Below are 17,821 nucleotides of genomic sequence, written 5' to 3'. Positions count from 1 at the left end.
CATATCCCTTTCCCTCATAATACTTGTCTCTTTCGTTCGAAACATGTTTTCCCCCTTCCTTTCTTATTTTTTTCCAACATTCTTGCAATATTTTACAATCACCTCTCTCACTAAACTTCTCTTCAAATCCAACCGCCCTTTTACCCGCTTCCACTCTCATTTTCTCCCTTTTTGTTTCTTCTCTCACTATATACCCCGGCGTATACTTTTCCAATGCCAATGTCCATTTGAAGTATTTTTCTTGCACTCTCTCTATTTCTTCATATTCCCTCCATCCCCCAAATCTCAGCTCCGTACATAAATACACTTTTGATCAAACTATCAAACATCATTATTCTTCTCTTATAATCCTGTCCAAATTTTCTCTCCTATTCCCCATACTATTCCTATCACTTTGTTCGCTTTTCGGACCATTTCTTGAATATGCGCTGCTTCCATCTCTTTTCATAACCTCTCAACTAGTATCATTGCGCATATCTTGTACGCCGTATTGAGCAAGGTAATCCCTCGGTAGTTCTTCACATCACTTTTTTGTCCCTTTTTAAATAATGGGATTATTATACCTTCTCTCCACTGCCGAGGAAACCCTTTTCCCTTCCAAACTCCATCCACCGCTTCCCATATCCTTTCTTTCACTCCTTCTGTCCCGAACATCCACGCTTCGTTCTGGATTCCATCCCCTCCTGGTGCCTTTCCTCTTTTCAGTCTTTCAATCTGTCTTCCTATTTCATCTTTTGTTATTTCCGAACCTCACAACCTCCCAACCTCCCAATAATTCCAAAAAGTGTGTTTTCCATTCATGTATTTTGATTTTCCTGCTGACTTCAGTCTTCCTTCTCCGTTCCTTTGTCTGTTTTCAGAGACTTTATTGTCTTCTCTTCTTCTTCTCGTTTTTCTCTTTTTCTTTCTTTGCATTTTCTCCTATAATTCTCTCTTGCTTTTAGGTACTCTTCTTTCCTTCCCTTGTTATTCTTCCATTTTCTTAATTTTTCCCTTGCTTTTCTCTTCAACGCACTACATTCTCCGTTCCATCCATTATTCCTCCCTTGCCATATGTATATCTTTCTTTTTTTCGTAGCTTCTACAATTAGGTTGCTCAGTTCCGCTATCATAGCTTCTATATCTTCTTTTACCTTACTTCGATTTTTTTTTCCTAGTCTACTTCTGTATCTTTGAATTCCCTCTTAATCCCATATTCTTTTTTTCTAATTCTTTTCTTTCGTTTCTTCTCTCTCGTTTTTCGTACTCTTGCTCTTTTCCTTTGATTTTTATTTCTAGTGGCATGTGGTCTGATTCTGCCCTTTCCCCCACTTTGAAACTCTCTATTTCTTCCCACGCCTCTTCGTTGACAATCCCATAGTCTATAATTGATTCTCCCCTTGCCCCTACGTACATCCATTCTTTTTCTTCATCTCCTTCCTTGTTTCCATTCAAAATTTCCCATCCCATTTCTTCTATTATCTCCCACAATATTTTCCCTTCTTTATTGTTTGCTTTATCTTTTGATCCTCTTTTCTCTCCCTTTTCTTTATCTATTATTATTGTCCACTTATCGCCTAATATTGCGTTAAAATCTCCTTCTATAAGTACTTTTTCATCTCCTTTGTCTTTATTTCATTTTCTATGTTTATCTTGGTTTTCTCCATTTTCTTTTTTACTTTCTTCATTAGTCCGTTTTTACTATTACTTCCCTTTTCCAACTCTTGCATTTCTTTTCGAATTCCCATTACTATTCCCCCGCTTGCTCTCCCCTTTTTCTTTTCCTTTGTCGCCCCTTGACGCTCCCACACATATTCTTGTGGTAGTGTCTCTTCCACTTTCTCCCAGTTTTCTCTTTGTACCCAAGTCTCTACTAGCCCCACAGATCAAATTTTCCCACGTAGTCCCAGAACTCCTTTTTCTTTTTTCACAACCCTTAGACATTCCAAAACCGTACCTTCACCACTTTTTCTCCTAATTTTGTAGCAGCTTCCTTTTTTCCGATTTCCCTATCTGCATCCTTTATTCCTTTTCCTTTTCCATTGCCTTGTTTCCTTCCATTTTTCCTCGTTTTCTTCCTTCTCTTTTGGCTCTTTACTAAAAATTTTCTGCCTTCTTAAGTCTGCCCTCTTCTTTTATCTTGTTTTGAATTTTTCTTTCCGTTTTCGTCAGATCATCATTTATGTAAATCGACAACCCTTTTAAGTTCTTCTTGCTTTTCGTTACATTTATTTTTTCTTCTCTGTTTTCGAATTCCACTACATAAACTTTCTCTGCAATTTTGTACGCGCTTTTAACTTTACTCTCTACTTTGACTTTCTCTTCTAAAAATTTTGTCGCGTTTCCAGTTATCTGCTTCTGCTCTCCTGTTTCTATTTCCAATCCCATCATCACTACTTTACTTCTTCTATTTTCTCTCTCCATTCGATCTAGTTGACTTTCTACTTCACCCACTCTTTTTCCCATTTCTTCCTTGGCTCTCTTCCATTCTTCATAGATTTTCAATTTTTCAATAGCTCGATTTTTTTCACTTTTCTTTTTCTTAATTTTTCGATTTTTCAGTTTTACGATGTTTCAATTTTTAAATTTTGAAAATTTCTCGATTAATCAATTTTTCGACTTTTCGATTTTTCGACTTCTCTATTTTTGAATTTTTCGATGTTTCAGTTCGATATTTCATATTTGAGATTTTTCAATATTCAATTCTTCATTTTTTTTATTTTTCGATATCTCCCTTTTTTTTAATTTGTCAAGTTTTCTCCATTTTTCAGTTTTTCGATTCTTCAATTTTGCGGTTTTCAATTTTTCAGTTTCTCGATTTTCAATTTTTTGGTATTTCAGTATTGAGTTTTTTCAATTTTTCGATTCTCCAAATTTTCCATTTCTCAATGTTTTCAGTTTGACGATTTATGAATTTTTCGATTTTTCTATTTCTCAATTTCTCGATTAATCGATCGTTTTATTTTTTTTCTTGATATCTCGATTTTTCATGTTTTCAATTCGTTAATTTTGGATTTTTCAGGTTTTTCATTTTTCAGTTTCTCTGCTTTTCAAGTTTTGGTTTCTCGGTTATCGATGTTTCAGTTTTGGGATCTTTTTTTTTTTGTTTTTCGATTTCTCAATTTCTCGGTTGATCAATTTTTTTGATTTTTCGACTTTCCGATTTCTGGATTTTTCAATTCTTCAATCTTGATTTCGATTTTTTAGTTCCACATTTCATTTTTGGGATTTTTCAATATAATTCTTCAGTTTTTCGATTTTTCGAAGTCTCGCTTTTGTTCAATTTTTCAAGTTCTCAGTTTTTAGATTTTTAATGTTTCGATTTTGTGATGTTTCGATGTCTCAATTTTTCGGTTCTTTAAATTTTCGATTTTTCAACTTTTAGAGAAAAAATGGAAAAATTGTATTGAAAAATCAAAAATTAATAAAATATAAAAACTATAAAAGTACAAAATGAAAACTCTAAAATTTAGAAATCAAAAACTTGAAAAATTGAAGAAACGAAAAATTGAAAAATCGAAACTTTGAAAATTAAAGAAATCAGAAAAGCGGTTAATTGGAAATCAAAGCTTGAAAATTTCAGTGTTGAAATTTTTGGGATTTGTCAATATTTAATTCTTCAATTTTTCGATTTTGCGATAACTCGCTTTTTCTCAATTTTTCAAGTTTTAAGGAAAAAAATGGAAAAATTGAAAAATCGAACATTTTAAAATCAAAGAAATCAAAAAATCGGATAATTGGGAATCCAAAAATCGCGAAATTGAATAAACGAAAAATTATAAAATCGAAAGAGTGATTGAAAAAACAAAGAAAATGAAAAAACGAAAAATTGTGATATAAAATCGGGAAAATGAAAAATAAAAATTCAGAATCTGAAAAATCGAAAAATGAAAAATTATAACATCGAAAAATTGCAAATCGAAAAACTGAATAAATGGAAAATTGAAAATGGAGTATGTTTTATTACGATTTACGATAAAAATGGAAAATTCTGATTTGTCAATTTTTATATACTTCAGTTTTCGGACCTTTTCTTCTCCAATTTTCCGATTTTTCAATTTTTCAATTCCTCGATTTTCGATATTTCCAGTGTTGAAATTGTTCAATTTCTCGATTTTTTCATTCTTCGATTCTACAGTTTTCCAATGTTTCTGCTTTACGGTTTTTAAAGTTTTTGATTTTTTTTAGTTTCTAAATTTTAGATTTTTTGATTTTTAAATTTCTCGATTTTTGCTTTTTCAACTTTTCGATTTCTTGTTTTTTCAGTTTACTCGATTTTTTCATTTTCCAATTTCTCAATTTTCCAATGTTTCAGTTTTACGGTTTTTAAAGCTTTTGATTTTTTTTCAGTTTTTACCGTTTCTAAATTTTAGATTTCTTGATTTTCAAATTTCTCGATTAATTGATTTTATGGTTTTTCAAGTTTTAGATTTCTCGATTCTTCAGTTTTTCGGTTTTCATTTTTTCAGTTTCTCGATTTTCAATTTTTCAATTTCTCGATTTTTTCACCTTTCTATTTCTCAATTTTCCGATTTTTTAGTTTTACGATGTTTCAAATTTTGATGATAATAAATTTTTAATTTTTCGATTTCTCAATATCGAATTAATCACTTTTTTGGTTTTTCGACTTTTCGATTTCTCCATTTTTCAATTTTTCGACGAATTTTTCGTTTTTTCGATATTTCGTTTTTTCCAATTTTTCAAGTTTTCGGTTTTTAGATTTTTCAATTTTTTGATTCTTTAATTTTCCGATTTTTCAACTTAAAAAAAAAAAGAAAAATTGCAAAACTGTAAAATTGAAAAACAAAAATAAAATACGAAAAAGTATAAAATGAAAACTTTAAAAAATCTAAAAATTGGAAATCAAGAACTTGAAAAAATGAAGAAACGAAAAATTGAAAACTCTAATACATATTTGAAAATTGGAAAATAGAGGAACTGAAAAATCAAAGCTGGAAAATGAAAAATAAAAATCAAGAGGAAATGAAAAATGGAAAAATTAAAAATTGAGGAACTGAAAAATCGAAAAATAAAAATTGTAATATCCAAAAATTGCAATCGGAAAACTGAATAAATTGAAAATGGAGTATGTTTTATTACGATTTCTAAAATTACGCCACATACATTTAAAACTAGAAAATTCTGTGGATTAAAAAAAAAAATTCTAAAGCAATTTAACGATTTGTAAATTTTCCAATATTTCGGCTTTTCGATTTCTCAATTTTTCGATGGACTTTTCAGTTTTTTCTTTTCCAATTGTTCGATTTGTCAATTTCTCGATTCTTCAAATTTTTGACTTCTCGATTTTTTCATTTTTCGATTTCTCAATTTTCCAATCTTTCAGTTTTACGACTTTTAAAGTTTTCGATTTTTCAGTTTTTGATGTTTCTGAATTTTAGAGTTCTTGATTTGTCAATTTCTCGATTTTTAAATTTTCGGTTTTTCAATTTTTCGATATTTCATTTTTGGGATTTTTCCGTTTTTTATTCTTCAATTTTTCAATTTCTTGATTTTTTCACTTTTCTATTTCTCCGTTTTCCGATTTTTCATGTTTCAATTTCTAAATTTTTAAAACTTTTATGTTACTAAATTTTCAATTTTTCGATTTCCCGATTTCTCGATTAATCAATTGTTCAATTTTTCTATTTTTTAAATGTTCCATTTCGACTTCGATTTTTCCGTTTCTCCATTTTTCGATGTTTCAGTTCAATATTTCATTTTTGGAATTTCTTAATATTCAATTCTTTAATTTTTCAATTTTATCTACGACTGGTTTTTTTCGATTATTCAAGTTTTAAGGGAAAAATGGAAAAATTGAAAAATCGAACTTGTTAAAATTAAAGAAATCAAAAAATCGGTTAATTGGGAATCCAAAAATTGCAAAATTGAATAAACGAAAAATTATAAAATCGAAGGAGTCGTTAAAAAGATAAAAGAAAATGAAAACACGAAAAATTGTGATATAAAATCGGGAAAATGAAAAATAAAAATTCAGAAACTGAAAAATCGAAAAATGAAAAATCATAAAATCGAAAAATTGCAAATCGAAAAACTGAATAAATGGAAAATTGAAAATGAAGTATGTTTTATTACGATTTACGATAAAAATGGAAAATTCTGATTTGTAAATTTTTCGATACTTCAGTTTTCGGACTTTTTCTTCTCCAATTTTTCGATTTTTCAATTTTTCAATTCCTCCATATTTCCAGATTTGAAATTTTTCAATTTCTCGATTTTTTCATTTTTCGATTTCACAGTTTTCCAATGTTTCTGCTTTACGGTTTTAAAGTTTTTGATATTTTTTAGTTTCTAAATTTTAGATTTTTTTCATTTTTCAATTTCTCCATTAATTAATTTTTGGTTTTTCAACTTTTCGATTTCTCGTTTTTTCAGTTTTTCGATTTGTCAATTTCTCGATTAATCAATATTTTTGTTTTTTGACTTTTCGATTTCTCAATTTTTTCAATTTCTCAATTTTCCAATGTTTCAGTTTTATGATTTTTAAAGTTTTTGATTTTTCAGTTGTTAACGTTTCTAAATTTTAGATTTTTTGATTCTTCAGTTTTCCGATTTTCGATTTTTCAGTTTCTCGAGTTTCAATTTTTCAATTTCTCGATTTTTTCACCTTTCTATTTCTCAATTTTTCGATTTTTTAGTTTTACGATGTTTCAAATTTTGATGATGCAAAGTTTTTTATTTTTCGATTTCTCAATATCTCGATTAATCAATTTTTTGGTTTTTCGATTTCTCGATTTTTCAGTTCTTCAATTCTAGAATTTTTCTATTTTTTTATATCTTCGACTTTTCGATTTCTCCATTTTTCAATTTTTCGATGATTCAGTTCGATTTTTGGGCTTTTTCAATATTTCATACTTCGCTTTTTCGTTTTTTGATATTTCGTTTTTTCCAATTTTTCAATTTTTTGATTTTTATTTTTCATTTTTCCGACGTTCTGATTTTCATTTTCTCGATTTTATATAACAATTTTTCGTTTTCTCATTTTCTTTTTTGAATTTTTAATTTTTCGATTTTTCAACTTTAATAAAAATAAAAAGGAAAAATGCAAAACTGTGAAATTGAAAAAAAAAATAAAAAGCGAAAAAGTATAAAATGAAAACTTTGAAAAATCTAAAAATTGGAAATCAAGAACTTTAAAAAATGAAAAACTGAAAAATCGAAAAGTTAAAAATTTTAATATCGAGAAATTGCAAACTGAAAACTGCATAAATGGAAAATTCTGTGGATTTTTGGAAAAAAAAATCAAAATCGTAGATAGGACAATTTTACGATTTGTAAATTTTTCGATTTTTCGGCTTTTCGATTTCTCAATTTTCTTAATTTTCTGTTTCACGATGTTTAATCTTTAGATTTCTCGATTTTTCATTCCTTCGATTCTTGAATTTTTGTTTTTTTGGATTTCTCCGTTTTTAATTTTTCGTTTTTTCGATATTTCGTTTTTCCAATTTTTCAAGTTTTCGGATTTTAGATTTTTCAATTTTTTGATTTTTTAATTTTTCGATTTTTCGACTTTTAAAAAAAAGGAGAAATTACAAAACTGTGAAATTAAAAAACAAAAATAAAAAAAGAAAAAGTATAAAATGAAAACTTCGAAAAATCTAAAAATTGGAAATCAAGAACTTGAAAAAATGAAGTAACGAAAAATTTAAAAATCTAATATTTGAAAATTGGAAAATAGAGGAACTGAAAAATCAAAGCTTGAAAATTTGAAAAACTGAATAAACAAGAAGTTATAAAATCGAAAGAGTCATTGAAAAAATAAAGATGGAAAAAAATCAATTGTAGATAGAACAATTTTACGATTTGTAAATTCTTCGATTTCCCGATTTTTCATATCTTCGATTCTTGAATTTTTCGATTTTTCAACTTAAAAAAAAAGGAAAAATTCAAAACTGTAAAACTGAAAAATCAAAAATAAAAAACGAAGGAGTATAAAATGAAAACTTTGAAAAATCTGAAAACTGGACAAATAAAAAAACTGTAATATCGAAAAATTGCAAATCAGAAAACTGAGTAAATGGAAAATTGAAAAATTTGGAGCTCGAGAAATTAAAAAACTGCAAATCGAAAAAATTAAAGCCGAAAAAACGAAAAATTACCAAACCGGAACACTAAAGAATGGAAAAATAGAAAAAATAAATAAAATGAAAAAACGAAAAATTGTTTTTTGGTCGTAGGTTAAGATTTGATTTTGCGAATTTTATTTTTTAATGTTAACCTTTATAAGTTAATTTTAATTAGCGATTTACCGCACCTCACAGTAACCGCGTTAAACTTAAAAATAAACGTGGGCAATGTTTAATATTTGGCGAATTTTAATCCATGGAAGCTTTTATTATACCTAGTTGTTTAGGACGCACAATTTTATCAACACTTCTAATTTATGGTATCTCTTTCTTATTAATAAAAAGTATTATCCTAGCATTTACATTTCCAGAATACTTATTTATCTTTTTGTTAAAACACAAAAAAACTCACAAGAAACTCACACACCAGTTTTGAACAAATTTATTTATTAATAAAATAGACAATAAAGTAGATAACACAACAAGCATCCAAGTAGTAGAAAAATGCAACCAAACAATAATTTCAGCAACATTTGCCTCCGTTTACCCTGAGGCACTGTTTCCAAAGGGTCGTGGACTAGATGCACCCTTCCATATATTGCACAATTTTCCACATACCTTTCCCAGTCCAGCAGTTCCGTATTAAACGGAAACAGCTGTCTATCTTTTTCGTTCAAAGCTTTCCACAAAATGTCAGTGTTGGTTGTTTCGAAAATCCACCAGTTCAAAGTAAAGAACTCGACCGCCTCACAAACTGCATGAAATTTCTGATACATTTTGGCAAATCTACGAAAAATTGTTTTTTTTTTTTTTTCTTTTGATTTTTACAAGTCGGGACTTACTTTCGTTGCTTGCCTAAACATAACATAATCAAATCCACTGCATACGCTGGTACTAAGTGAAGCCAGAACTGGTAAAATTTTAGGACGTACTTCTTCTTGGTTGTTATAAGGAAATAGGGACTTACTGCGTATACACTAGCGTATAATCTTGACAATGATTTTCCAAAGGCACGAAGGTTGGCTTTAGAAGAAATTTAGTATGGTGACCTTTCTAATACATCTACTTACCGCTAGTTATGACGTTGTTCCCAGAACCGACTAAGTTGTAGATTGTTGGGTTGGTACTTTTAGTGGAGGTGTACCATGCCGAGGATAAAATGTTATTGACTGCGTAATCCAGTGGTACCATCGCCACAACGTTGTCATGTACCATTTGACAATGTATTATACCCAACAATGTACCTATGAAAAAAGCAGTGTTTCCTTGTATTACATCGATCCATCCTGGTTCGGGTTCTTGGCAAGTTCCCATCACTGAAAGTACCTTTGTAACGATTTTAACGAGACTAAACTTTAGTTATAATTAAAATTGTTTCACTTACAAACACCCGGTCTGACAATGGCTATGGGCATGTTTTGACCTTCGTCTTTGATCACATTTTCGGCGATAGCTTTAGTGAATGTGTAGGTGTTGGGCCAAGAATTAAGTAGTCTAGAAAAATTAATACAAGACGATGGTACTTTGAGCAAGTAAGTACTTACTCAGAAGTGACACTCTTTAATGTTTCGTCATCCAAAGTTCCTATTAGTTGCATAAGTTCTTGGGCCTTCATAGGTGGTTTATAGAATTTTTCTGATATAAAATATTTCTGATTGGAGTTTGAATAAGCAGTGGAAACGTATACCACAACCTGGAAAAAATTGGTCGCCCCTGAATTATAATTTTTTTGCGATTTTGTATGTAACTCGTCGACTTTTCATTGTTAATTTTTTAATTTTTAAAACTTTTTCATCTATTCTAAAATTTTAAAATAGGAAAATCCAGTAACTAGAAAATCCAAACTAGAAAGTTTGGAAAACTGAATAAACGAAAAACTATAAAATCAAACGAATCATTGAAAAAAATAAAGAAAATGAAAAACGAAAAATCAAAAAATCTTTTCACAACAAAAAACTTAGAACATCATTAAAATGGTACATTTTTGCAGGGAAATATGGATTTTACAATTATGGGGCGGAGCCTAATAGTAAAATCGATATTACCTTCTACAAATTTTCCATTTTAAATATGTTTTAAGTTTCATGTTGTGAAAAGAAGTCTACACATATTAAAACAAAAAGACAAAATTTAAGCCCGCCCACCCACCCTATCACATTTGGGATGAATTTTTTATTCGCCGTGAACCAAGAGGGCGGAGCTTAACTGCAAAATACTTTTTTCTTTACAAGAAATAAAAGACATGTTTTTGAGTATCGTGTTGTTCAAAAAATACTATCTACATTAAGAAAAAAAGGCAAAATATTAACCCCGCCCACCCACCCCGTCTTGATTGTGATGATTTTTTTTATTCTTAGACACTTGAAACACGTTTAAAATGGTAAATTTTGGTAGGGAAATATGGATCTTGCAATTAAGTTCCGCCCTCTTGACTTAATGACGAATAAAAATATCGTCACAATTGAGATAGGGCGGGTGGGTGGGGCTTATATTTTACGCTTTTTCTTATTATACGTAGCCGTCTTTTTATAACAAGAAACTTAAAACATGCCTAAAATGGTAAATTTCTATAAGGAAATATCGATTTTGCAATTACGCTCCGCCCCTCGATCTGACAACGAATGAAAAATTCATCACGCTCGAGACGGATGGGTGGGGCTTCTATTTTGGTTTTCATTTTTAATTATGTAATACATGTAGTTTTCTTTGTATAACACGATTACTTAAGAACACATTTCAGATGGTAATTTCACGTAGAAAAATAAAGATTTTATAATTAAGCTCCGCCCCTCGACTCACGACGAATAAAAAAAATCATTAGAATTGAGATAGGGTGGGTGGGTGGGGCTTATGTTTTGCCCTTTTTTTCTTAATAAACATAGCCATCTTTCACAACAAAAAACTTAGAACATGATTAAAAAAATGAAAAAATTGCAAAACTGAAAAATCTAAATCCAGGAACTGAAGCAATGAAAAATTGAAAAATCGAACTTTTTAAAACAAAAAATTATAAAATCGAAAGAGTCATTGAAAAAAATAAAGAAAATGAAAAAACAAAATGAGACATAAAAATTCAGAAACTGAAAAATCGAGAAATGAAAAATTATAAAATCGAAAAATTGCAAATCGAACAACTGAATAAATGGAAAATTGAAAATAGAGTATGTTTTATTACGATTTATGATGAAAATGGAAAATTCTGATTTGTCAATTTTTCTTTCGATACTTCAGTTTTCGGACTTTTTCTTCTCAAATTTTACGGTTTTTAAAGTTTTTCATTTTTTTAGTTTCTGAATTTTAGATTTTTTCATTTTTCAGTTTATCGATTCTTCAATTTTTCGATTTTCAATTTTTCAGTTTTTCGCTTTTCAATTTTTCGATTTCTCAATTTCTCGATTAATCAATTTTTTGGTTTTTTGACTTTTCAGTTCCTCAGTTCTTGAATTTTTCCATTTTTTAAATCTTCAATTTCTCGATTTTTTTCATTTTCCAATTTCTTGATTAATTGATTTTATGGTTTTTCAACTTTTAGATTTCTCGATTCTTCAGTTTTCCATTTTCGATTTTTCAGTTTCTCGATTTTCAATTTTTCAATTTCTCGATTTTTTTCACTTTTCTATTTCTCAATTTTCCGATTTTTTAGTTTTACGATGTTTCAATTTTTAAATTTTGAAAATTTCTCGATTAATCAATTTTTAGTTTTTCGACTTTTCGATTTCTCCACTTCGATTTTTCGATTTCTCCATTTTTCAATTTTTCGATATTTGAGATTTTTCAATATTTAATTCTTCAATTTTTTTATTTTTCGATATCTCCCTTTTTTTACTTTGTCAAGTTTTCGGTTTGCACATTTTTCAATTTTTCGCTTTTATGATATTTGGATGTCTCCATTTTTCAGTTTTTCGATTTTCAATTTTTCAGTTTCTCGGTTTTCAATTTTTTGGTATTTCAGTGTTGGGTTTTTCAATTTTTCGATTCTCCAAATTTTCCAATTCTCGATTTTTTCAGTTTGACGATTTACGAATTTTTCGATTTTTCTATTTCTCAATTTGTCGTTTTATTTTTCTTCTTGATGTCTCGATTTTTCATGTTTTCAATTCGTCAATTTTGGATTTTTCAGGTTTTTGATTTTTCAATTTTTCTGCTTTTCAAGTTTCGGTTTCTCGGTTATTCGATGTTTCAGTTTTGGGATTTTTCTGTTTTTTTTTTTGTTTTTCAGTTTTTCGATTTTTCAAATGTTGATGTTACTAAATTTTCAATTTTTCGATTTCTGGATTTTTCAGTTCGATATTTCATTTTTGGTATTTTTCGATATAATTCTTCAGTTTTTAGATTTTTTAATGTTTCGATTTTGTGATGTATTGAAAAATCAAAAATTAATAACATAAAAAACATTAAAGTATAAAATGAAAACTATAAAAATTTGAAATCAAAAACTTGAAAAATTGAAGAAACGAAATATTGAAAAATGAATACTTTGAAAATTAAAGAAAACAGAAAACCGGTTAATTGGAAATCAAAGCTTGAAAATTTGAAAAGCTGAATAAAGAAAAATTATAAAATCGAAAGAATCATTGAAAAATAAAGAAAATGAAAAAACGAAAAATTAAAAATTGAGAAACTGAAAAACCGAAAAATGAAAAATTGTAATATCGAAAAATTGCAAAACGAGAAACTAAGTAAATGGAAAATTGAAAATGGAGTATGTTTTATTACGATTTCTAAAATTACGTCACGTACATTTTAAAATGGAAAATTCGGTGGATTTTTGGAAAAAGAGATCAAAATTGTAGATGAACAACTTTACGTTTTGTAAATTTTTCGATTTTTCGGCATTTCAATTTCTCGATTAATTAATTTTTTGGTTTTTTGACTTTTCGATTTCTCGATTTTTTCATTTTCCAATTTCCCAATTTTCCAATGTATCAGTTTTACGATTTTTAAAATTTTTGATTCTTTTCAGTTGTTAACGTTTCTAAATTTTAGATTTTTTGATTTTTCAATTTCTCGATTAATTGATTTTATGGTTTTTCAACTTTTAGATTTCCCGATTCTTCAGTTTTTCGATTTTCAATTTTCCAGTTTCTCGATTTTTTCACTTTTCTATTTCTCAATTTTCCGATTTCTTAGTTTTACGATGTTTCAAATTTTAATGATAGGTACTAAATTTTTAATTTTTCGATTTCACCGTTTTTCAATTTTTCGATGATTCAGTTCGATATTACATTTTTGGGCTTTTTCAATATCTAACTCTTCAATTTTTCGTTTTTTCGATATTTGGATTTTTCCAATCTTTCAAGTTTTCGGTTTTTAGAATTTTCAATTTTTTGATTTTTTAATTTTTCGATTTTTCAACTTAAAACAAAGGAAAAAACTGCAAAACTAAAATTAAAAAACGAAAAAGAATAAAATGAAAACTTTGAAAAATCTAAAAATCGGAAATCAAGAACTTGAAAAAATGAAGAAACGAAAAATTGAAAAATCTAATATTTGAAAATTGGAAAATAGAGGAACTGAAAAATCAAAGCTTGAAAATGAAAAATAAAGAGGAAATGAAAAATTAAAAAATGGAAAAATTAAAAATTGAGAAACTGAAAAATCGAAAAATTAAAAATTGTAATATCGAGAAATTGCAAACCGAAAAACTGCATAAATGGCAAATTGAAAATGGAGTGTTATATTACGATTTCTAAAATTACGTCCCGTACATTTAAAAATGGAAAATTCTGTGAATTTTTGGAAAAAAATCAAAATTAGATAGAACAATTTTACGATTTGTAAATTCTTCGAGTTTTCGGCTTTTCGATTTCTCAATTTTCTTAATTTTCAGTTTCACGATATTTAATTTTTCGATTAATCAGTTTTTTGGTTTTTCGACTTTTCGATTTCCCGATTTTTCATTTCTTTGATTCTTGAATTTTTCGATTTTTCGATTTCTCCGTTTTTAATTTTATCGTTTTCTCCAATTTTTCAAGTTTTCGGATTTTAGATTTTTCAATTTTTTGATTTTTTACTTTTTCGATTTTTCAACTTTAAAAAAAAGGAAAAATTGCAAAACTGTAAAATCAAAAAACAAAAGTAAAAAACGAAAAAGTATAAAATGAAAATTTTGAAAAATCTAAAAATTGGAAATCAAGAACTTAATAAAATGAAGAAACGAAAAATTGAAAAATCTAATATTGGAAAATAGAGGAACTGAAAAATCAAAGCTTGAAAATGAAAAATAAAAATCAAGAGGAAATGAAAAGTTGAAAAATGGAAAAATTAAAAATTGTAATATCGAAAAATTGCAAACCGAAAAACTGCATAAATGAAAAATTGAAAATGGGGTGTTTTATTACAATTTCTAAAATTACGTCACGTACATTTGAAAATGGAAAATTCTGTGGATTTTTGGAAAAAAATAAAATTGTAAATAAAACAATTTTACGGTTTGTAAATTTTTAGATTTTTCGGCTTTTCGATTTTTCAATTTTCTGAATTTTCAGTTTTACGATGTTGAATTTTTCGATTTCCCAATTTCTTGTTTAATCAATTTTTTGGTTTTTCGACTTTTCAATTTCCCGATTTATCATTTCTTCGATTCTGGAATTTTTCGATTTCTCCGTTTTTAATTTTTCGTTTTTTCCAATTTTGCAAGTTTTCGGATTTTAGATTTTTCAATTTTTTGATTTTTTAATTTTTCAATTTTTCGACTTTAAAGAAAAGGAAAAATTGCAAAACTGTAAAATTAAAAAACAAAAATAAAAATTGAAAAATCTAATATTCGAAAATTGGAAAATAGAGGAACTGAAAAATCAAAGCTTGAAAATTTGAAAAACTGAAAAAACAAAAAATTATAAAATCGAAAGAGTCATTGAAAAAATAAAGAAAATGAGAAAACGAAAAATTGTTATATAAAGTCGAGAAAATGAAAATCAGAACGTCGGAAAAATGGAAAATAAAAATCAAGAACTTGAAAAATTGAGGAAATGAAAAATTGCAAAATGGGAAAATTAAAAATTGAAAAACTGAAAAATCGAAAAATTGAAAATTGTAATATCGATAAATTGCAAACCTGAAAACTGCATAAATGGAAAATTGAAATTGGAGTGTTTTATTACGATTTCTAAAATTACGTCAGGTACATTTGAAAATGGAAAATTCTGTGGATTTTTGGAAAAAAATCAAAATTATAGATAGAGCAATTTTTCGATTTTTCGGCTTTTCGATTTCTCAATTTTCTGAATTTTCAGTTTCACGATGTTTAATTTTTCGATTTCCCAATTTCCTGTTTTGATCTATTTTTTAGTTTTTAGACTTTTCGATTTGTTGATTTCTCCGTTTTTAATTTTTCTTTTTTTCCAATTTTTCAAATTTTCGGTTTTTAGATTTTTCAATTTTTTGATTTTTTAATTTTCGACTTTTTAATTTTTCGATTTTTCAAATTAAAAAAAAATGCAAAACTGGAAAAATGAAAAACAAAAATAAAAAACGAAAAAGTATAAAATGAAAACTTTGAAAAATCTAAAAATTGGAAATCAAGAACTTGAAAAAATGAAGAAACGAAAAATTGAAAAACCTAATATTTGAAAATTGAAAAAAATACTGAAAAATCAAACCTTGAAAATTTGAAAAACTGAATAAACAAAAAATTATAAAATCGAAAGCGTCATTGAAAAAAATAAAGAAAATGAGAAAACGAAAAATTGTTATATAAAATCAAGAATTTGAAAAATTGAGGAAATGAAAAATTGAAAAATGGGAAAATTAAAAATTGAGAAACCGAAAAATCTAAAAATTAAAAATTGTAATATCGAGAAATTGCAAATCGAAAAACTGCATAAATGGAAAATTGAAAATGGAGTGTTTTATTACGATTTCTAAAATTACGTCACGTACATTTGAAAATGGAAAATTCTGTGGATTTTTGGAAAAAAATCAAAATTGTATATAGAACAATTTTACGATTTCTAAATTTTTCGACTTTTCGGCTTTTCGATTTCTCAATTTTCTGAATTTTCAGTTTCACAATGTTTAATTTTTCGATTTTCCAATTTCTTGTTTAATCAATTTTTTGGTTTTTTGACTTTTCGATTTCTCCGTTTTTAATTTTTCGTTTTCTGGATATTTGGTTTTTTACAATTTTTCAAGTTTTCGGATTTTAGATTTTTCAATTTTTTAATTTTTCGATTTTTCGACTTTAAAAAAAGGAAAAATTGCAAAACTGTAACATTAAAAAACAAAAATAAAAAACGAAAAAGTATAAAATGAAAACTTTGAAAAATTTAAAAATTGGAAATCAAGAACTTGATAAAATGAAGAAACGAAAAATTAAGAATCTAATATTTGAAAATTGGAAAATAGAGGAACTGAAAAATCAAAGCTTGAAAGTTTGAAAAACTAAATATCCGAAAAATTATAAAATCGAAGGAGTCATTGAAAAAATAAAGAAAATGAGAAAACAAAAAATTGTTATATAAAATCGAGAAAATGAAAATCAGAACGTCGAAAAAATGAAAAATAGAAATCAAGAACTTGAAAAATTGAGGAAATGAAAAATTGCAAAATGGGAAAATTAAAAATCGAGAAACTGAAAAATCGAAAAATTAAAAATTGTAATATCGAGAAATTGCAAACCGAAAAACTGCGTAAATGGAAAATTGAAAATGGAGTGTTTTATTACGATTTCCAAAAATCACGTCACGTACAATTGAAAATGGAAAATTCTGTTTAATCAATTTTTTGCTTTTTCGACTTTTCGATTTCCCGATTTTTCATTTCTTAGATTCTTGAATTTTTCGATTTTTCAACTTAAAAAAAAGGAAAAATGCAAAACTGCAAAATTGAAAAATCAAAAATAAAAAACGAAAAAAGACGAAAAATTGTTTGATTTTGCGAATTTTATTTTTTAATGTGAACCTTTATAAGTTAATTTTAATTAGCGATTTATCGTCTATGATCTGTCTAATAAAAATTCGGACAGACGACAGACGGACGGACACTCAGACGGAAACGGAGGACTATTTTTCCGTCCTCTACGCTCACGAAATAAAAATTACAATATACTCTGTGGAAAAAATTACCCACCCTTAAATTAACCATTTCCTTGGCCAACCCAACAAGATCCTGCACGGCCCGAATATTAACATATGCAGCAGTGCGTAAGTGTTCATCAAACCTCACAGTAGCCGCGCTGTGTATAACACACGTCGTTTCCTGAACCAACAAATTCCTGTCATCCTGTGACAACCCAAACCCAGGTAAGCCACAATCTCCTTTCATAATAAAAACTTTCTCTATAAACCTTGACTTCTCCGATTCCAAATTTCCAAAACACTTCAAAAAAAAAAACAAAAAATTTGAAAAACTAGATTCAAAATTAAACCTTACAATGCTTTCCAACAGTTGTTCAACTCTTTCCTCTACAGATCGACCTTTCTTTTCTCTTAATAAAAGAAAAATTTTCTTCACGTCGCATGTAGCCAATAATTTTCGAAAAACGAGCTTCCCTAACAGACCTGTACTTCCCGTAATGAACACAGTTTGGTTTTTGAAAAATTCTTGTACTTCACTGACAGACATGTCGTCGTTTTAACTAGGATACAGCTTGTTTCACCTACTTTCCACAATCGTTGAAATTTATTGTATTTATTTAAAAAAAATTGCTGACGCATAATTACATGTAAAAATACTTCGATGTCCATGAAAGCTGAAACGGTTTTCTTGTAATTTGAAACTTATAATTTTGACCAATTTAAGTCGTGTGATTGAATCAA

At 27.7% G+C, this 17,821-nt stretch overlaps 2 protein-coding genes across 2 annotated transcripts in view; one reads left to right on the top strand and one right to left on the bottom strand.

Moving 5' to 3' along the window:
• Positions 1-17,821, top strand: part of LOC135129375 (uncharacterized) — a 194,230-nt gene that overhangs the window by 175,816 nt on the left and 593 nt on the right. The gene's annotated exons all lie outside the window — the stretch shown is intronic.
• Positions 445-17,627, bottom strand: LOC135129735 (fatty acyl-CoA reductase wat-like). The gene is made up of 9 exons (XM_064056980.1): positions 17,436-17,627; positions 17,133-17,381; positions 9,608-9,756; positions 9,448-9,557; positions 9,134-9,379; positions 8,906-9,086; positions 8,611-8,849; positions 1,312-1,532; positions 445-690 (listed from the first exon to the last, which is right to left on the bottom strand). Exons 1-9 carry the CDS (start codon positions 17,625-17,627, stop codon positions 445-447), a joined length of 1,833 nt encoding a protein of 610 aa, XP_063913050.1.

Source organism: Zophobas morio, unplaced genomic scaffold (genome assembly GCF_036711695.1).
Source record: "Zophobas morio isolate AGI-343-1 ecotype UQ-CSIRO unplaced genomic scaffold, CSIRO_AGI_Zmor_V1 ptg000016l, whole genome shotgun sequence".
NCBI classification, from domain to species: domain Eukaryota; kingdom Metazoa; phylum Arthropoda; class Insecta; order Coleoptera; family Tenebrionidae; genus Zophobas; species Zophobas morio.
The sequence above is the reverse complement of the archived record's forward strand: the minus strand, read 5'-3'. Positions and strand labels throughout refer to the sequence as shown.